Raw genomic sequence first — 21019 nt, forward strand, 5'->3', positions numbered from 1 at the left:
TGAAAAATTCACTTGTACATTAACTAACTATACTATACTATACTATACTATACTATACACCACTTGTAATTACTACTATAAATACTCATGTATGTAAGACCTTGTACAAGGTCACTACGACGTTTTACAGGTAAACATTTCTATTCTGTATCCAGTATACTAGCAGAAATTCTGCTGGCAGATCTTTATGCTAGTAATACAAAAGTTAATTCTCATAAAAGAGTTAGTCATGATGGATTTGAACCATCATTTTATAGTCGATCTACTGTATCATTTGATTCTCAATTTACTGATAGACAAGGTTTAGGTAATAGTAAACATATACTTCAACTTTTAAAGGAAGACTCACAATTTGAAAAAGTTATACTTGAAAGATCTCAACCAATACAAACATTTATTGGAAATCAATTCCCATTACTGTTTATGGAAAGATTAAGTATTATGTGTGGATTATCTAATTTTAATATAGAATTAGTTGATAATCCTACTTCTACTTCTAAATCTAATGAAGTTCCACCTAATTTAAAAATATTATATGAAACTGATAAATTAAGAGTTTATGGTAAATCATTAATATCATTAACAATGAGACTTGAAACGGTATTTGTTAATGAATTATATCTTTCATCTTCCTTACCTGATTTATCTCAAGATTTAGCATTATTCAGTAATACAGATAAAATTATAATTGAATTCATGAAAAGAAATCAATTATATTCACCAATTATACCATTTAAAGGAGCTACAACTTTATTTGATGGACGTGTTGAACCAGAAGTAATTGAAGAATATAGAAATAAATTTATAGATGCAACTAGTATTGGAAGTTTTTATACTATGGTAGGAATATTAGTACAAAAGTTTGGTAAGGAAATAATTATGAATAGATTAATTAGTAGTAAGATTATTAATGGGAGATTAGGATTAATTCAATTGGCAGTAGAGTTTTATGATCAGAAGAAATCACAATGATGGATGGATGGATTTATTTATTTATTTATTTATTTAATGTATATAACAAATACTTCCACATGTATATAGAATATAGAAGATGTATAACAAATCACTATAAATATAATGATGCACAGAATACAATATCTCTCTTAATTCGTTCTTGAGCTTCACTCATTTTGGCATGTAAAGTTGAATCACCTACTATTAATGCTGCATTCTTAACTTCTCGACATACTTCATCTAATCTAGTTATAACTCGAACAATAGTACCTTCAGCTTCTACACTCATTTCCATAATTTCATTAAATGAAAGTCCTCTTGCCCATTCATATACAACATTCATTAATGCAAATCTTTTCCGTTCAAGAAATTCTTCTTCTTCTGATGTAAGAATTACTTGTTTTCTAGTATATACTTCTAACATTTTCTTAGTAATTTCAAGAATTTTAGCTTTACCCTTTTCTAATCTTGGAGTAATACATGGAGGTTCATCTTCATTAGTTCTACCTTCATAAACAAAACATGAAAGAAGTGCCACAATTTCTTCTGCTTCAAAATCTCCTAAGAAATTATCTAATACTAATTCAGTTAAAACTAATTCCCATCCTGAATTAATTTCACAAGCAACTCGCCCTTTAAGTACAACATTATGTTGATTATCAATAAATCCCACTTCTTCTAATACTTGTAATCGTTGTTCATAATCCGGTAATAAATCTAAATTTTCATCAGAAATTAATCTCTCTAAATGTGATATTTCTCGTTGAATTGTATCTTGTTTATGAAGAATTTTATAGTGGAATTTAAATTGAGGACATGAAAAACTTTCAAGACTTTCAAGTTTTTTAAATATTCCATTCTTTTCTACAACTGCATTATGTAAATTAATTTGAGCACTCTTTCCAAGTTCAAGTTCTTCCCATTTAGTTTGAAATTTAAGTAATAATTTTATTTGATCAATGGCTTCATTAATAATTGTTTCATCATTTTGTAAAATCCCCGTAATTGAACTTTTTAATCCATATCTACAAATAAATCCTACTTTATTATATGGTACTGATTCAACTCTTAAATTCCCATCATATTTAATCTTTTTAAAATTATTCTTTAAATATGATTTAAATGGTAAAAATGGTTGTTGATAATTTTGAGTATCTTGTTCATATTCTAATCCATGATTAAATGTAAGAAGTAAAATTGAATTTGTGGCTGAATCTGATCTAACTACAAATCCAAGTTTTGTGGAATTTAATTTATCCTTAAATATTACTGCTCTACCAATTTTTAATATTTGAGTCTTGGAAGTTTGCAGTTTATGAATTTCTACTATACATTCTCCATATAATTCTTGATATTTACTTATTAATTCATAAGTTTGTTTCATTTCAATTAATTTACAATTATCACAAATAGGATCAATTATTTCAATTAATTGTTTAGATAATTCATCAACTTTCTTTTTATTTTCTGGTAATAATACTTGAGTAGAATTTTCACTAAATGAATGTTTAATCATTTCTTCAACTCGAAGTGCTTCAATTCTTAATAAATTTAATATCATATTATATGTTAATCTAAATTGTGATTGTAATTTTGTGGGAGTTCCTAATACAACTTCTTTAAAATCAGTTGGAGATATTGGATCATTATATGCCATAACAATTACTGTCCCGGTTGGATCTAAACCTCTTCTACCTGCTCTACCAGACATTTGAGTAAATTCTCCTGGTAAAAGATTTCTAAATCCTCTACCATCATGTTTTCTAGTTGAACTAAATACTACGGTTCTAGTAGGTAAATTTAATCCCATAGCAAATGTTTCAGTGGCAAATAATACTTTAACTAAAGTTTTGGAAAATAAAATTTCAATACATTCTTTAACAATGGGTAATAAACCTCCATGATGAACAGCAATACCTCGACTTAACATTTCTCTAATTTTTACAATTTGTGGAAGTTCTCTATCTTCTTTCTTTAATCGAGAAACGGCTCTATCAATAAACATATGAATTTCTGATTTCTCTTTATTGGTACAAAAATCAACTCCTCTTAATGAATCGGCATATTCTTCACATTTCTTCTTAGAGAAAACAAATACAACTGCTGGTAATAAATTCATTTTCTTAAGATATTGAACTAATGATACCCAAGTATTTTTATTAGGACCATCTTGATTAAATCGTCCTGATCGAGCTTGTAAATTTCCTCTTCCTCGATTAGCTACTTGTCCTCCTCTATTTCCACTTCCTCCACCTCCACCTCTATTACCTCCTCTATTTCCTCCTCTATTTCCTCCTCTTGCACTACCTCCAGGACCTCCACGACTACCTGACCCCATAACTGCTGATGGTGGACCTTCCTTTTTCTTTTCTAAAAGATCTCGATGCTTTTTAAATTCCGATTCAACAAAATTCCGTTGAGCATCAACCACTTTAAATAATTCATTTTTTGCACTTATAAAGATTTCTAAAGGTACAGGACGTTTATAAGTTGATATAACATAAATATCTTTTCTTTTTGTTCTACCAATCCAATTTGCAAATTCAAAAGTATTAGGTACCGTGGCTGATAATAAAATGAATTTAACATGATCAGGTAACATAATAATAACTTCTTCCCAAACAACTCCTCTATCAATATCATTAACATAATGAACTTCATCAAATATAACAAATTCAACATCTCTTATAAGATCAGCTCCTCTATATAACATTGATCTAAGAATTTCTGTTGTCATAATAAGACAATTTGCTTCAGGATTTATTTGAACATCCCCAGTAATTAATCCAACATCAGCTTCTTTAAAAGTTTCTTTAAAATCTCTAAATTTTTGATTTGATAATGCTTTAATTGGTGATGTATAAATAGTTTTTGTCATATTTCTATTAGCCATAGCAATGGCATATTCAGCTACAACTGTTTTACCAGCTGATGTATGAGCAGCAACAAATACAGAATCTCCTTGTTCAAGATGAAATACTGCTTCCTTTTGAAATGTATCAAGTTCAAATGGCCATTCTCTTGCCATATTAGGTACTAATTCATGAAAATTTTCAATCTTATGATCTAATTCAACTACATGAGCCCAAGTTCTTTTACTTGATTTATCTTTATTATCAATGGTGCCTTCTATAGTATTATAATCTACTGGTACTAATCCATCTATTTCAGATGAATTGAATGGTAATGATGAATTAGAAATAATTTGTTCATCACCATTATTTGAATTTAAATTTGAATTTGAATTTATTTGACGTTCAGATATTAATGCAAATGATTTCTTATTTTCTTCAATATCTCCCTTATTGGCTCCTACTTCAACATTAAAATCAATTGAACCTTTACTATTTTCAAGATATAACCCTCTTGTAAGTCCTTGAGGCCAATCAAATAATCCTACTTCATTACGATGTAAATATTCACTAGCATCTTTCTTATTGGATGTCAGATTTACTATTCCACCCGGTTGAAATGGTAAAAAAGTTGATTTTCCTCGTAAAGTTTCACTTTTGGCTGTATACTTTCTATTTATAGATAAAGAATTAGTTGAATTTGCATTAGCAATTTCACTTAATTGAAGTTCTTCTTCATATTTTGTTACATGACCATCAATTCCTGAACGTTTAAATCGGAAAGATGTTCGACTTAATCTTTCAGGATAATTTAAAAGTCCCTCATAAAGTTTTAATTTATCTATTTCAGGAACTTGTTGTACAATATCTAATAAATCCCATGATAATTCCGATGATGGTTCGAGTAATTCTTCAATAAGTGATTGACTTGTTTCTTCATTATTACTACTTTCTGAATTGGATTTGAGTATAAGTTTAAGTATATCTTCATTATTAGTGGTACTGGTATCTACCATAGTTAACTATATAATTTATAAATCAATTAACTTAATGGTGAATTAGATTTATTAGATAATAGGTGTAGATATAGATTATTAGGGTATATATTAGTGGAGGTGGTTGAAAAATTCCGGTCGTGTGCTTCACCCCAATTTATCATAATTCTCATCAAAACTTTTTGCGTTCTACGATAATAAACTCCTCATAAACTTGTGTTACTGATAGTTTATTTTTAAGTACAAGTAAAGAAAGAAAAAAAAATTATTCGTACAAGTATAAAATTAATTAAGTGATAAGAGTGAGGAGATGTCGCTTTGTAAAACAAGATTACAAGAAGAAAGAAAACAATGGAGAAAAGATCATCCGTTTGGATTCTTTGCTAAACCTGTAAAGGATACTGATGGATCACTTAATTTAAAAGTATGGAATGCAGGTATACCAGGAAAATCAACAACAATATGGCAAGATGCAGTATATCCTGTAACTATAAACTTCCCTGATGAATATCCTTCAAAACCTCCTAAAGTAAAATTCCCGGCTGGATTTTATCATCCAAATGTTTATCCAAGTGGAACAATTTGTCTTTCAATTTTAAATGAAGAACAAGATTGGAGACCCGCTATAACTTTAAAACAAATTGTTTTAGGAGTTCAAGAATTATTAGATTCACCAAATCCTGAATCTCCCGCACAAGAACCTGCATGGAAAGCATTTAGTAAAGATAGATCACTTTATGAAAAGAAAGTTAAAGAACAAGCTAAGAAGTATGCTAGTGCTGATCATAATTAAATGGGGACAATGGATAGGCTAAACTAAGCTAAACTAAATTAAGCTAAGCTAAGCTAAGGCTAATCAACGGAAATGATTTAGTGGCTGGCAGCTGAGTCAATTATTGATTTTCGATAAACTATTGATTATAGAATAAGAATAATATTCTAATTATATATATATATATATGCCTCTGTTAGATGGATGTATATATGTATGTTGTGTAATATATAACAGAGCTATAAAGCTTTGGTAAATGAGATCTTTTTTTTATATATGTTAATGACTAACTAAATAAGTAAATACATATTTGTATATATATATATATATATATATATGGATAGGCTAAACTAAGCTAAACTAAATTAAGCTAAGCTAAGCTAAGGCTAATCAACGGAAATGATTTAGTGGCTGGCAGCTGAGTCAATTATTGATTTTCGATAAACTATTGATTATAGAATAAGAATAATATTCTAATTATATATATATATATATGCCTCTGTTAGATGGATGTATATATGTATGTTGTGTAATATATAACAGAGCTATAAAGCTTTGGTAAATGAGATCTTTTTTTTATATATGTTAATGACTAACTAAATAAGTAAATACATATTTGTATATATATATATATATATATATATATATGTATATGTATATATATAAATAAATAAATTTCAATTGACTTTAATAGAGAGTTTAAACAACATCACTATCTTTAATAAGATCTCTACTCTTCGATATATTTTTACCTGTAATTGATTCTCCTAATTGAGATGTACCCTTTTCTTTATAAGTACTAACAGCAGGAATATCTGCTTTAATTCTACTTACTATTGTCAGATATGCTCTTGGTTCTAATTTAATTAATGTATGTAAAGGAATTGACATCCAAGGACTTTCTTCTTGTGGGACATTCATAAAATATGCATAAAGACATCTTAGTACAGCTTGATGAGTTATAATCAAGATATTTTCTTGACGTTCTAATTCCATAATAATTGGTTCTAATCTAATTACAATATCACGATAAGATTCTCCACCTTTATACCTATATTCATATTTATCATCATCTCTTGCTTTAAAATCTTCAGGAAATTCCTTTTCAATTTCTTCATAAGTCATTCCATCACATTCACCTGCATCTAATTCATCTAAAGCTTTCCATTGTAATTTCTTTTTATAAGGTAAAAATGAAGCTGTTTGTTGAGTTCTCTTTAATGTTGAAGTCCATATAGTTAAATTTGTATGTTTATTTTCTTCACCTAAAGATTTTAATACTAATTCAGGTAATTTTTTTGCATATCTCATACCTCGATCTGATAAATCTGAATCTCCACCAATTTGACCTGTCAAATTATAAGCTGATTCTCCATGTCTTGATAACCAAATACATCTTGGTTTAATATGTAAATTCATAACATAATATACAATTCTACTTTCCAAATAACTTTCAATTCTATTCAATATTATTTGAGTATTAACATTTACAAGTTTTATAAATGTTAATTCTGAATCAGTCTTTTGATCCATAGTTTCATAAGTTTGTTCATAATAATTAATTCTTTTTAAAAAGTCACTGGTTGCAAAATCAATATCTTTATCAACATAATCTGGAGATGTTGTTTTAACATCTAAAATATTTTGTAATATTAAATCTTGATCATCACAATAACTTTCTAAAAACATTGGTTCAATTAAATTTTCTCGACATAATTTTAAAATTCTATCCCTTCTTTCACGAGTTGAATTTGTTGCATCAAGAATTCCTACTACACCATTTTCATTCAGAAACCAATTCATCATATCTTGTATTGCTAAATTAATTGCTTCTCGTCTAAATTTTAATCCTTCTTTATTATTTGGATCAAAAAATTCTGCATTAATATCTTCAACACCAGCAATTTCTCGACGATAATTTCCTACATTAAAACATTTTGATTTAATAGATAACCATGATAAATATCTTACAATTTTTTGAGCAATTAATGATTTCCCTCTTGCTGGTAATCCTACCATAACAACGCAAACTCGAACATTCTCAACATGAGAAATTGAGTAAACTGGCATAATTTGATATAAATGATTTCAAATAATATACGACTCTATATGGATATAGTAAAGTATTATTAATTTAAAAAAAAAAAATTCCTTATAATTGGAATTAGTTAAGTACTTGTTATCTGGGGATGAGGAGATAATTTGTGAGGAACAATTATTAGACAAGAGGTTTAAGACAACACTATACAACCACTAAAGTCTTAGTTATATATAATATATATAATAAATATAATCTCTCTATATATTTCAAATGATTATGTAATTATAACTAACCAATAACTTAATTAGTTTTATAGGTATATTCGATCTTGTCCAATGATAACCTTTAATAGTGGTATAATTATTTTATTGTCCAGTATTCTCTTTTTGTACAGTTCATTAATTTACTTTTTTTGGGTGAGATTATGGGGAAATGTCGTGTGACGGAAGTGCATGTCGTCCGGAATATTCCATTTCCATATATTGCGACATTCCTCACAATATACGATACGAAAAAATGTATACTTATACTTTTAGTAAAAAACCTTTTTCAGTATATGTTATGATAAGATAGGACTATAGTTAAGAATTAAACAGTATGTCTATGAAGAGATTTTTAAATAGGTCGCGTAAGCTGGAGACCGAGAAGGACAATTCCGGTGCAGGTAGTGGTAGTGGAACTGGACTGTTAACTAATTTAGCACCTGCTAGGAGTAATAGTACTAATGAATCTCATGACTCAGTTAAAGATCTTCAACCAATGTTTGATAATAATAATAATAGTGGTAGTGGTAGTGGTAGTGCACGAGAAAAGAAAGCCATAACATTTAATTTTAATAATGATCTTAGTTTAAATTTAAATCCATCGATTCTGAATACTAAATCTTCATCAGTATTTACTAAGGATTCAGAATATATAGATAAATCAATATTTTCTCATAGTAGAAATTCTTATTCAACCAAACAATCATCATATAAAAGTAATAATAGTAATAATAATAATGGTGGTAATAAAAAGGATTCATCATTCTCATTTGGTCAAGCTTTACAAATTTTAGATATTCCTGAAGAAAGTACTGAAAGTTCTAAAACTCCATATGAATTAATTACTGAAAAACTTCGACATTTAAGTGAAGATTTAGGTTCAATTATGAATCAATATAATAATTCATTATTTAATTTAACCACTGCAGTTATTAATTCAATAGATTGTTTTAAAAAATTCATAATGTTTATTGATAAGATAAATGATAGTAATAATTTAGGATGGAAATTTACAACTTATAATAATACTTATTTAAGAAAAATTTTAAAAATTTATCTTAATTTTTATGATAATTTATTAGTTGAAGATGTTTATATTAAATTAAAATTATTATTAGTTAAAAATTTTAATGATTTTGCTCAAACTTTAAATTCAAGTAATAATCATCAAACTCCTCAAACTATTATTAAACCTCAAAATTATCCAATTGGAATTAATACTGGATCATCTTTACCTAATGAAGATGTTTTATTAAGAATTATTGATAAAATTTCAAAAACTTCTATATCAATTAAAGAACAAAATGGTTCATTTATTGCTCCAATAACTCGAGGAATTAGTAAAGATTTAAATATTCTTTGTTTATATTTTGGATATCCTGAACCAACAGATTATCATCATAAATTAACTAGAAGTTTACATGAATTATATGATGATATTCATATTCTTGTTATGAAAAATAGAATTGAATTAGCTAGTGGGAAAGTTGAAATTCAATCTCAATCTCAACGTATGAATGCTTATGAAAGATTACAACAACAACCATTAATTCATCATCCATTAGTTCAAAAATTTAAATTACCATTTAGAATCCCCACTGATATTTCAAAACCTCCAATATCTTTATCATTATCTATTGAAAATTCTTCTCGTACTTCAGGTACTGTTGGTGGTTATATTTATCCAATAATTGATATTAAAAAGCAAAAACATTTACAATCATATGCGAATTCTAAATTTGCAATTTCTTGTGGTCATGTATGTCTTGATAATACTAATTCAACAGCAGCTGAATATCCTCATGTTTCAGCTCCTTCATCAGTTTTAATTTCTTTATATAAACAAGCTTTATTAGAACAATATCATAAAATTGATAATACTGATGATTTTATTGTGGAATCTAAAGTTGCTTATGGAGCAGTTTTAAATCAATTAGAAGAAATGTTCCCATTAAAGAGAGTAAAAGTTATTGATCCAAAAACTAAATTAGAAAGATATGAAACAAGAAATTTACCTAAGAATAGATTTGGACAAATCATTTGGGGTGAAAGAACATTAATTGGACTTAATAAAGATGATAAAGAAAAAGATTCAAAATTAACTTCATCTAATGAAAAACGACTTTCAGATATTGCAATTATTAAAGTTAATAAGAATTTAGTATGTGATCAAAATTATTTAGGTGATGATATATCATTTAATGAATTTGATCCAGCATTAATGTTTGATAATTTATATGTTAGAGAAGTTATTGATTTAAGAAGATATTCTCCTAAAGGACTTGATATGATAATAGATGAAGTTGATTCTGATATATCATCTAATTCAAGTAATTCAACTAATTATAGTGGATTACCAGTATTTAAATATGGTTCAACCACTAAATTTACTAAGGGAAATTTAAATGGAGTTAAATTAGTTTATTGGTTAGATGGTGCTATTCATTCATCTGAATTTATTGTTAATGCAATTGAAACTAATAGTGCATTTGCTTCTGGTGGTGATAGTGGATCTTGGATTTTAACTAAATTAGAAGATGTTGAGACTAGTAAATATTCTAAAGGTTTAGGAGTGGTTGGTATGTTACATTCATATGATGGAGAATTTAAACAATTTGGATTATTTACTCCAATGTGTGAAATATTAGAAAGATTAGAACAAGTTACTGATATTAAATGGGGAGTGGTTGGATGTAGTAGTGATGAAAAGACTGCAAATACTGATGATCCGGTAGATGATGAAGCTACTAGTGATGAAGAAGATGATGAAGAAGATGAAGAAGATGAAGTAGAAGGTGAGGATTATGAAGAAGATGATAATGAAATCAGTGAATATGAGAGTGACTTTGATGATCTCGATGGTGCCTTACCACCAGAAATTGATTAAACAACAAAAATAAAAAGTATAAAATGTGCCTAGCTAGTATGGGTTATTGGGAAGATTAATGTAAAGGATGATTTCAGTTCGTTTAGTTTAGTTTAGTTTAGTTCTATTTTAGTTGAATTACGTTATTTAGTGATAGTTTTAAATTTAAATTCAATTCGTTATAAGTTAATTGACTATGAGTATATGCTTAGTGTATGCTTAGTGTATGCTTGGATGTAGAGGGTAGAGGTTATGTAGAGACGACTGTAGTAGTATATTTCTCCTGCACACAGCCCTGTCTAAAAGGGTAGGGAATATATTTCCCCAAACCGAGTAGAGTAACTCTCAACATTATTCATGACAGTCTAACAACACTATACGATGCTGTCTAAGACTTTTAATGCATTCACGGTCATTTTGGCTTGTGGTGTAAGTTGGTATTGTGGACAGAATTTCTGGAAACCACTTATTATGTAAGTTGTATTATTATTGTGAAAGATTTGTTGAAGATTTAATCATACTAACTAATAATTAGTGAAAAATTGCGAGAAAATGGTGCTTTAAGACAAGATATTGATATACCTAATGTCGATGATAATATACCTGAAAGTATTCAAGATGTTAAGAATCAAATTAGAATAGCATTAAATCTCGAGGATGAAGCTGCCAAACAGCAAGAAATGAAAAATAGTGTAGCATGGGCAAAAATACGAAAAGAAAAAGGAATCAGTACTGACTCTGAAGAATAATGGAGTTAATAATTCACAATCTATCATCTAATAGAATATATAATTCATGTACATAGTCTATATCAATAAATTTATTGACTTTATTTTGAAGGGTAGTCCCCAGTATGTAGTTTCGATGGTTGTCAAGTTATCCTCCTAGAGCACTAACTACTGCGGCAGTGATGTCCATCTCCAGGCATATAACCAAAAAAAAAATTATATAATACTACAAAAAAATTTCAACCCTACTAATTAAACATAGTAAGTAGATATGGGAAAACTTAAGAGAAGTAAGAAGAATAATAGATCGAGATTAAATCCCATTGGCTCGAAACCAAAAGCTGGTAAGAGCACTGGAGATGATTCTAAAAAGGATGAATCCACTAGACAATCTAAGATCTTACCTTTATTAAATAAATTGCAGTCAACAATTCCTAATGATAGAACTATGGCTTTAGGAGCAATCACTATTTTATGTGAAGATGAACGTATGAGAAAATTATTATTAAAAGAAAAATTAATTAGTATAATTATGGAACAATGTTTAAATGATTCAAATGATGAAATAGTGGTTGAATCATTTGGATTATTAAGAAATTTAGGAATTGAAGAAGGTTATGATGTTCTTAAATATTATTGGAGATCAGGAATATGGACAAGTATTGAAGCTTCTTTAGGAAAAATTGAAAAATCATTTGAATATTTAATTGAGAACCCTCATAATGCAGCTAATAAAAAGCATCATGATAAATCAAAGATTCAATTATTATATGACTTTACTGAAAATATATTATCTTTAATTGTAGCTTTAAGTGATGGTTCAGAAGATTTATCGGAAGCTGTATTTGAAAAAATCGATCCTGTTTCTAAATTAGTTATTAAATTATTAACTCAAACTCAATTCAAGTTTTCAATTGCAATGTATAATGCTTTATTGGAATTCATATATGACTTATCAACTGAATCTATAGATTTTATTCAACAAATTAATAATATTCCAGAATTTAATTTGGATTCAATTTCTCAATTCCTTGAAAAGAATGGTTCATTTAATAGATTAACAAAAGTATATTTAATTGGTATCAAATTTAATTTACTTGAAGTTATTGGTCAACCAACTAATAAAAAACATGAATTAAGTCAAGAATTATTATCTACTATATTTAATTTGATTGTTGGTATAGACATTGAAGATTTAAAAACAAAATTAAAAACAATTCAAGAACCAGATAATTCTCAACCAATCCAAAAGGGTGATGGTAATATTATAGAAACTGATTTAAGTAAAGATCAAGATTTGAAAAAACAATTAAAAGTAGACTTATCATCATTAGAAGTATCTCTTGATTTAGTAACATCTATTATTGAATATTTATCAATTAATGAAGAAAATATTGAAGAACAAATTCATTTATCTCATGGTTTAATTGAAATATTACTTGATAAAATATATCCAAGTATAATAGAATTAATTAAATTTGAATTAACTAATGATTTTATTTTATCATTTATTGAGAAATTATTAGTTAGTCTCAATAATTTATCATGGTTAATGCTTAGTAATGAAGAATTACCGGTTGAATGGTATGAAAAGAGTTTACAATTATGGGACATTGCTAGTGCAGTTAGTTCTAAAGCTTCTGATGTCAACTTACAAAAGAATTGTTTAAATGTATTTTGGAGTGTAAGTAAGGCACTTGGACCACAAGTGCAAACTAAAATTCAAGACGGTATGATTGATGAATTATTAACAAAAGGAGAATTAATAATAACAAAGAAAGATGAAAGTACTAATGAAGATTGGGAATTTTTACTAGCAACTGTTGGTCTACTTGGTAATTTGGCTCCAGTAATTGGCAATTCTGAGAAAACATTTAAAATTTCTGAATTCTTATTGGGTAGTACAGAATTATTCATAGGCGGAGAATATAAGAGTGCTACCAATCAAGGTATAATTATTGACATTGTCAATGAAAGTATTAATTTAATTTTTGATATATTTGGAGATAAAGATTATGATTACGATAATGAAATTTTTGTTCAAAAGAATTATCTTGCAAGATTGAAAATTATCGAACAGAAATTCAGAGAATTCACTAAAAAGGTAGATAAAAATAAGTATCCTACATTAAAAGTCAAAGGAAATGAGACATTGATGAATCTTGGAAGATTTATTCAATACAAGGCTAGCGAATAAAATATTTAACGTTATCAAGGGGAATTTACTTCCAAAAATATCTCTGAAAACTCTGCATAATCTCTAAAATAGAATAGTTATTTAGACATCAATCGATGAGATACCATGTCAACATTTTAATATATTAATTTTAGTTAATTTAACGCATTAATTAAAAATAAAAACAAATGTACAAAGCAATGTAAATTATTAATAGAAATTTTTGCAGCTGGCTTTTAATGTAAACATTCGCTTTGTTTTTCCCAAAAAGGTATGCGCATCAATATTTTTTTGTGACCTTCGTATATTCGGGTTACAACGTTACGTTCGCCATTGTAAAAATTTGAAAATACGTAATTGCTTGTCATTTTTGAGAAGAAATTTACAACAGGTTCTTTATAATGGAGCAAATTTTTAGGTTGTCACTTTAAAGCCTTTAGATTGATCTGACAACTTTAATACATGTATTGTAGCAAATCAAAAGTACTGTGGGAGTAGTTACCTCTAACGAACAATGGCTTATTGTTTTGAACTGTCTTTAAGTATAATTAGAGCATAAGCAACTTGAAATATGTGGTACATTTCCATAGTAATGCTTTATGCGCCTCGGATCCATATTGATACAGAAAATCATATTTTAAATATTATATGTCACCAATTAAATTTAGTTCATGTGAAAATTCGCTCGAATGTGTGACAAATAAATTCAAAATCGTCATGAAGTTAGCTTATGTGAGTGAGTTAACTATATATGAAGTACTGAACTAAAGACATTAAACTATATAAACTGATAATGGATATAGCGAAGCCGTGGTTTCCATAAAACTACTGAGCGGCTGCGAAACAAAGACCTAAGCCCAATCAAAAAATATTCACCGTTGGCTTATACTATTCTGCAACTTAAGAATGAAGATAGGCTTTCTTGTTTCTTATTTTCATTCTCACCTCCAGTTATTTTTAAATTAGGTTAAGCGTGGGTCGATTTTATAATGTTCTCAGAAGCATAATTACCCTTAAGATTAACATTTTTATGCCTTGTCAAGAAGACCATTTTTGAAAACTAATACATATTTTTCTGAATAGCATTTCAGGGCGATTCAAATGCTTTTCTCTTGTTTCCTTAAATAATCTTTCTTCTAATCAACTTCTTATATTCATATCTGTATAATTGGTCAATATTAATGAATTATCGGAACGGATTTAATTACAAATTCCGGGGAGACAAGAAAAAAAGTAAGAAACGGATTACATCATTATGTTTTTACCCCTTTATAAAGGCATTTTTACGCACTTTAGATCTTATGCATAGCATTATTCCTTAAAAGGTGAATTCTCCTCTTTGTCCAACCTTTCCATATTTTCTTTTTCCCAAAACATTAATTATATGCAGCTAAATATAGAGGGATTTACTAAAACGAGCTCAATAATGAACCATTTTAAAAAATAAGTAATTATTAGTAATTGAAATGACATGCGTCCTCGCACTTTTTGCTTCTGTTACCGAAATTTTACGCAAAATTTCCAAATTAAGTTGCTAAATATAGAATATTTTGCATAACTCCACAAATGGCATGTTTACCTCTTTCGCATCAATTAAAAAAGCGGCATATTAGTTGTGGTGGTATCGATTATAACTTGCTTTTAAGAAAATATTATTAACAATATTATTTACGACCCGAATGGCACATGTCGTAATGTAATTATACCGTCAGGCACAATAAAAATTATCTCCACTGCAAAATTGGATGCTTTAAAGGAAATTGTACCCTGACCCATTTAATATAAATACGGTGCTATCAGTCTCTTGATTTTAATTTTACTTGTATTTCTCTAATATTAATCATCCAATAATATCCTAGTTCATAAAAACAATTCTTTCGCTTTAGTCATTTAAACCTTCTACAATGAAAGCCTTCACTGCTATTACTTCCCTCGCTTTATTAGCCTCTAAAGCCGTTGCTGAATTACAAAACGTTAGTTTATATGTCGTTTCTGATGACCAATCTATTAATGGCTCAGGTATTTCTGCTCCTCATGAAGGTGCCGGTATCAATTATGTTTTCGTTGGTACCGATGGTGGCTACTTAGGAACTACCCCAACCATCCCATTCGTTTACAATACCACTTCCGGTACTTTATTCTGGGAAGTTCAACCAGCATTTAACCAATTCTTTGGTGTTTACGAAAACATTTATTCTGAAAACCAAGACTTCGGTGTTGTACAAGTATCTGTTATTGTTAATGGTACTGGTGTTACTTTTGAAAATGGTTTCTTAGCTTTAGATGGTTCTACTGGTGGTTTCTATGCATTAGGTAACATCTCCGATCCATACAACTACTCTAAGCAAAGTTTAGCTGTTGTTAGAAACCTTTCTGCTTCCCCAGAAGGTGCCATTCCAATTTCTCTTACTGCTGTTATTGGTGGTTCTTCATCAACTAGTGCCGCTCCAAGTACTACTGCATCTTCATCTGTTGAAACTTTCTACACTAACTCAACTACTCTTGAAACATCTACTTCTGCTAAGGAAACAACTACTAGTATTGCTACTATTTCTTCAGGTGCTGCTGCCGCTGGTGCCATTGCTCAAGGTTCCTTTGCCGGTCTTGCCGCCTTAGCTGCTGGTTTATTACTTTAATTGTTTTAAGTTCCTATTTGTATCCCAATTTCAGCATTTTATTCGTTTACGTTTTGCATTTTTCTAATTCATCTTTTATTTTGTTAATGTCGTTTTTTATCTTTATTTTCTTAATAGTACATAGCTATTTCAAAAAAGGAAAAAGTTCCATTTCTGTGAGTTTTACAAAATATCTCCTGTAACTTTATCATTATATCGTGTTTTCTTAATTATTAATATATATTAAAGTTTTAAACTCCCAAATTTTATAATCGAATATGATTATCGCTATCTAAAAAAGTATATTTAATGCTATAGATGCTATGTGTTGTATTATAATGCAATAATTGTGGTGGTGGCTTTTCTTCGAAAATTTTACTTAATCAGTCCATGAGTTTGAAATTTCTGGCCAGACTCTCTTGTAAAGACTCATGGCAACAGTATCTTGAGATGTCAATTTACCATCGAAATTAGCCTTGAAATAACCATGTGTACCAAGACTTTCTTTAATGAACCCAGTTCTACCAGATTTAGTAAATAAAGGAACAGCTTTGAACCAATTAATATCTTCCGCATTAAAGAACATGTAACGAACAGTAACAACTCTTTTATGAATCTTAACTGGATGACCAGTTAATACACTTCTTTGAGCCATAACTCTAGTATGATCACAGTTCAAGAATGTTCCTTGACCAATAAATTCTAAGGCACCTTCAGTTTCACTAGGTTTAAAATAAATTACTGGAGCATTGTTGAATAAAACTGGTGCAATGGCAGTAGCAATTGTTGATAAACCTGGATGGGTAAAATTTTCAAACTTGTGAACATTATTTGGATTATTACTATTTTGATTAAATGTTGGTCTAATGACTTGACGTCTTGGACCATATTGAACAATCATTGTATCTCTTGATTGAATTGGTTCTTCATAATCTTCCCAATTTTCAAATGAAAAGTTACATACAGATAATTGATGTTCATGTTGTAATAATTCATAAATTGGGAAAGGTTCTCTTTGAGGATTAAATTTTTCTAATATTAAATTAGGACATTTAATATGTATTCTGATTTTGTTCCCAAGGGTGATTTGGGTATTTTTAATATGTTCTTTATTGATTCTATTTCTGGTAGCTTTATAATTGGAAATTCTTAATAATCTGTTCCAAATAGATGGACGTTCTATATGTTCTTCATCATAATCCCAATCACAATTTGCTAAGGATTTAATACCTCTGAAAGAACTTAATCTTTCCTTGGCGGATTCATGAGGGTGAATTTCAATTTCATCAGGGAATTCTAAGTCAGCCTTAGCCAATTCACGGAACTTACGTAATTGTTTCTCTTCTTCTTCAGGTGGTAAATCAACATGCATTTCTGAATCTTCACCAAATTCAGTAGGAGCATATTCAGTATTAGTTTCTGCAAATCTAACACCATTGTTATCTTCATCTTCAATTTGAATATCTTCTTCTTCTTCTTCACTTTCTAAATCAGAAGCATTTTCGAGTACATCATCAACAAACCATCTTCCTTGATATTCAGAAGTACCTCTTGGTAATCTTTTGGTTTTTAATGGTTTTTTTGAACCTTCATCATCAAAATAAGTTTTTCCATCCATTCTAATACCGAAATCGTCATCATTATCATAATCATTATAAATATCTTCGTTATCTTCCTCCATTTCAATTTCTTCAGGATTCAATTCTTCTAATGATTCTTGAGATTCATCAGGAACATAACTTTTTATATCGATATCAATATCAACGCCACGACGACTTGATTTTGGTAATTGTTCAATTTTATTAATTTGGAAATCACCATAACCTGGAATATGAACTAATCTGTTAGCATTAAAACCAGTTCCTCTTGCAGTACCTTCTACAATTAATTCACCATTTCCTGGTTCAGATTCAGATTCTACCCAAGTTGCATGATCTGCGATTAACCAACCTCTTGAATCTCTCCATGTTATAGATTTAGGAAACTTTTGGCATATAGTTCTTAAACAATTCAAGTTTTCTGATTCTGCTTCTAATGCAAATAATTTTTCATCATTGGGGAAGAAATGAGTAAAGAATGATTGTAAAGATTGTCTAATGTCCAATTGTAAGTTTCTCTTTGGATAAGAACTTACGACATTAGGTAAAACACCAATAACAGATGAGATACCTTGTGCAATTAAACTTCTTAATAATTGTTCACCATATTCTTTTTCAACTTCTTTAGCTGCAGAAATTCCAAATACTATAAAATCAGATACTTTTGCAGCATCTAATACTTTAAGATAATTATCTTGATCAGGAATAATGACTTTAATGTTTGATTTGAATCTTCCCACATTAACATTATTAACAGATGGATATTGGAAATCAATAATATTCTTTTTATCTTCAATACCCTCTACTTCATTTATTGAATTAAATAATTTATTGGCAATATCAACTGGTGATATATCATTGGTTAAGGCAATAATAGTTACGACTTTTTCTATTCCCAGAGATCCTTCAAATAATTTTCTAGCTAATTTGGATTCTAAGATCTTATTTTCCTTTAATTGTTTTGCCAAATTCTTTCTTTCTAACTTATTTAATGATTTAGTAGCATTAGTAGATGATCCATTGGATTTTTCAACTTTACCTTTATATAAATTTTTTAATTGACCTTTGGTAGCATGTTTTGATTTAAATGGCTTATGGTCGTTTTTCAAGGTCGATCTATGTGAATGACCACCTTTTGCCATGGTTAATTCTATAATATATTTAATTAATTTGAATATTTAATCATTAACTATATAAAATCATAATATTTCAATGAGATGAGATATTGCTAAAATTTATTTTTGTTTCTCACGTGCCTGTGATCATCCTTATTGAGTGGTATTAACACGTGTATTCTCTTAGGGTTTTTGACCTAAGCATTGAAAATGAAGTGCAGGATACTATTAATTAACTAAGCAAAAATGGTGCGAAACATCCAAACACACATAGTTAACTCCATGCAGACTGTGAGTATGCTCAAGGGAGCGACAGAGGGAGGTCTGAAAAAAATTCTACCAAATACAAAAATATCAAACTGTTAAGTTGTATTGTAATCCTTTTGTTAGCATACATTAAACGAAGTTATAGATAATTGTATGTAATAATATGTTCATATAGAGAGTATGATTGTTGGAATAAGTGTCATATAGTGTTGGATAGTTATTAGGAAGTTCTAAATTGAAGTTTAACTATGATAATCAAGAATAAGTGAAACATAGACATCATTCATCACGAATAAGAGATTTAATATATAACAATAATTATCACTGTATTGAGATCGATGAAAGAATGAATTAAACATTTTGTTAATTAATCAATATGATTATATATATTGAACAAGAAAGTTTTGGGATCAAAATGAAATAAGAGAAAACTAATCAACATGTTCCTCCGATTAAAAAAAAGTTCCATTAACCAACCACCATTTATTACAAATATAGTTATAGTTCATAATGCATATGTTAATTTGAAATATTCAACGTTTATCATGTTTGTTGTATGCGATAAATAAGGATCAATGAAATTCTATAAATTTTGAACTTTCAACCTTAATAGCAAATGACACTATTCTACGTTCACAAATCCAACTGGATACATTCTCTTGATGTTAATCCGAAACAAATTACTAACTTTAATTCTTTTTAGCAATATGGCTCACGAAAGTGTTTGGTTCTCCCACCCAAGAAAGTTCGGTAAAGGTTCAAGACAATGTCGTCTTTGTTCTTCCCACTCTGGTTTAATCAGAAAGTACGGTATTGACTTATGTCGTCAATGTTTCAGAGAAAAAGCTGCTGACATTGGTTTCAACAAGTTCCGTTAAGAAGATTGTAATATAATTATTTCAAGCAATAAATTGTATTTTAATATTAATTAATGGTTACCATAAATCAAAAGAAAAATAACACAGCTTTATAAAATTCATTTATAAATAATCATAAGAGATTGTGAATATACATCATTTTCATATATATAATCCTTTTTCATCGTGGTATAAATAATTACATCCAAAATCTAAGTTATTTTATATGACTTAATATATATTTTAAAACTATGTATTTGAATTTGTAAAATTTAATAGTTATTGTCCTGAATTCTCTGAGAATAGTCTCTAGTAATAGTAGTAATCAAGTTATTGAAATGCAACTTTTTATTTACCTTGATCTTTGGGAAGTAATACCACAAAGCGTCATTCCGCAGATATTACTAGACCTAGCTCATTACAGATAGCTCAATATGTTCCGATGAGACGGACAAACAGATCAATGATAATAATAATAATAATAATAATAATAATAATAATAATAATAACAGTTCAATTATAAACTAACTACAAATTCTACAATATGTATCCCATAATATCGACATTCAAAATCCATCGCCTCACTGAAGAGACCCAAAACGGAAATCAAACTTCCTAACAGGGAGATAAGCTCAATCTCGGGAATGTTCAAAATTATATTTTAAATGGCAACGAGTATAACTTGACAATTTACATTATCTCGTCGTGGCAAATATTCCCTAAAATTTAATACTTTTTGATTAAGGAAAGGAAAAAGGAAAGCAGGTGGAATTTGTTAAAACTTTTCAAAACTTCCCTTTTTTTATACTGCTGCAAACCGAGAGCCTGCCTACAGGAATTTTTACCCGGATGTACTATATTAGCATATTAAAATTCCAATGAAAGTACATTCATAAATGGATATTAGAAGTGAAAGTTTA

General features: G+C 28.7%; 10 protein-coding genes across 10 annotated transcripts; 7 read left to right on the forward strand and 3 right to left on the reverse strand. All coding sequences in view use genetic code 12, as the record gives it.

The window, feature by feature from the left end:
- Nucleotide 1: 1 nt before the first annotated feature.
- On the forward strand, nucleotides 2-1058 carry RJT21DRAFT_119171 (uncharacterized protein). Its single transcript, XM_064881297.1, has one exon. The coding sequence runs from the start codon at nucleotides 88-90 to the stop codon at nucleotides 970-972; it is 885 nt and encodes a 294-aa protein (XP_064739789.1). The 5' UTR covers nucleotides 2-87; the 3' UTR covers nucleotides 973-1058.
- SKI2 (SKI complex RNA helicase subunit) lies at nucleotides 923-4884 on the reverse strand. The gene has a single exon (XM_064881298.1). It carries the CDS (start codon nucleotides 4820-4822, stop codon nucleotides 1067-1069), a length of 3756 nt encoding a protein of 1251 aa, XP_064739790.1. The 5' UTR covers nucleotides 4823-4884; the 3' UTR covers nucleotides 923-1066.
- A 145-nt stretch (nucleotides 4885-5029) lies between these two features.
- RJT21DRAFT_24246 (E2 SUMO-conjugating protein) lies at nucleotides 5030-5933 on the forward strand. Its single transcript, XM_064883851.1, has one exon. The coding sequence runs from the start codon at nucleotides 5112-5114 to the stop codon at nucleotides 5592-5594; it is 483 nt and encodes a 160-aa protein (XP_064739791.1). The 5' UTR covers nucleotides 5030-5111; the 3' UTR covers nucleotides 5595-5933.
- A 339-nt stretch (nucleotides 5934-6272) lies between these two features.
- On the reverse strand, nucleotides 6273-7643 carry RJT21DRAFT_129963 (fructose-2,6-bisphosphatase; the record flags this gene model as incomplete). The annotated part of the gene is made up of 1 exon (XM_064882985.1): nucleotides 6273-7643. The coding sequence occupies one exon, from the start codon at nucleotides 7641-7643 to the stop codon at nucleotides 6273-6275; it is 1371 nt and encodes a 456-aa protein (XP_064739792.1).
- Nucleotides 7644-8133: 490 nt separating this feature from the next.
- SSY5 (Ssy5p) lies at nucleotides 8134-10924 on the forward strand. Its single transcript, XM_064879777.1, has 2 exons — nucleotides 8134-10665; nucleotides 10717-10924. The coding sequence occupies exons 1-2, from the start codon at nucleotides 8212-8214 to the stop codon at nucleotides 10762-10764; spliced, it is 2502 nt and encodes an 833-aa protein (XP_064739793.1). The 5' UTR covers nucleotides 8134-8211; the 3' UTR covers nucleotides 10765-10924.
- Nucleotides 10925-11093: 169 nt separating this feature from the next.
- RJT21DRAFT_119180 (uncharacterized protein) lies at nucleotides 11094-11590 on the forward strand. The gene is made up of 2 exons (XM_064881299.1): nucleotides 11094-11216; nucleotides 11279-11590. The coding sequence occupies exons 1-2, from the start codon at nucleotides 11125-11127 to the stop codon at nucleotides 11490-11492; spliced, it is 306 nt and encodes a 101-aa protein (XP_064739794.1). The 5' UTR covers nucleotides 11094-11124; the 3' UTR covers nucleotides 11493-11590.
- Nucleotides 11591-11734: 144 nt separating this feature from the next.
- Nucleotides 11735-13927, forward strand: RJT21DRAFT_119181 (uncharacterized protein). The gene has a single exon (XM_064881300.1). It carries the CDS (start codon nucleotides 11743-11745, stop codon nucleotides 13666-13668), a length of 1926 nt encoding a protein of 641 aa, XP_064739795.1. The 5' UTR covers nucleotides 11735-11742; the 3' UTR covers nucleotides 13669-13927.
- A 1556-nt stretch (nucleotides 13928-15483) lies between these two features.
- On the forward strand, nucleotides 15484-16520 carry RJT21DRAFT_119182 (uncharacterized protein). Its single transcript, XM_064881301.1, has one exon. It carries the CDS (start codon nucleotides 15552-15554, stop codon nucleotides 16281-16283), a length of 732 nt encoding a protein of 243 aa, XP_064739796.1. The 5' UTR covers nucleotides 15484-15551; the 3' UTR covers nucleotides 16284-16520.
- Nucleotides 16521-19153, reverse strand: TSR1 (Tsr1p). Its single transcript, XM_064885692.1, has one exon. The coding sequence runs from the start codon at nucleotides 19000-19002 to the stop codon at nucleotides 16642-16644; it is 2361 nt and encodes a 786-aa protein (XP_064739797.1). The 5' UTR covers nucleotides 19003-19153; the 3' UTR covers nucleotides 16521-16641.
- Nucleotides 19154-19949: 796 nt separating this feature from the next.
- Nucleotides 19950-20120, forward strand: RJT21DRAFT_83183 (40S ribosomal protein uS14; the record flags this gene model as incomplete). Its single annotated transcript, XM_064885352.1, has 1 exon — nucleotides 19950-20120. The coding sequence occupies one exon, from the start codon at nucleotides 19950-19952 to the stop codon at nucleotides 20118-20120; it is 171 nt and encodes a 56-aa protein (XP_064739798.1).
- Nucleotides 20121-21019: the final 899 nt, after the last annotated feature.

The sequence above is a fragment of the Scheffersomyces amazonensis genome (assembly GCF_036850825.1).
Source record: "Scheffersomyces amazonensis strain UFMG-HMD-26.3 chromosome Unknown RJT21scaffold_2, whole genome shotgun sequence".
NCBI lineage: Eukaryota > Fungi > Ascomycota > Pichiomycetes > Serinales > Debaryomycetaceae > Scheffersomyces > Scheffersomyces amazonensis.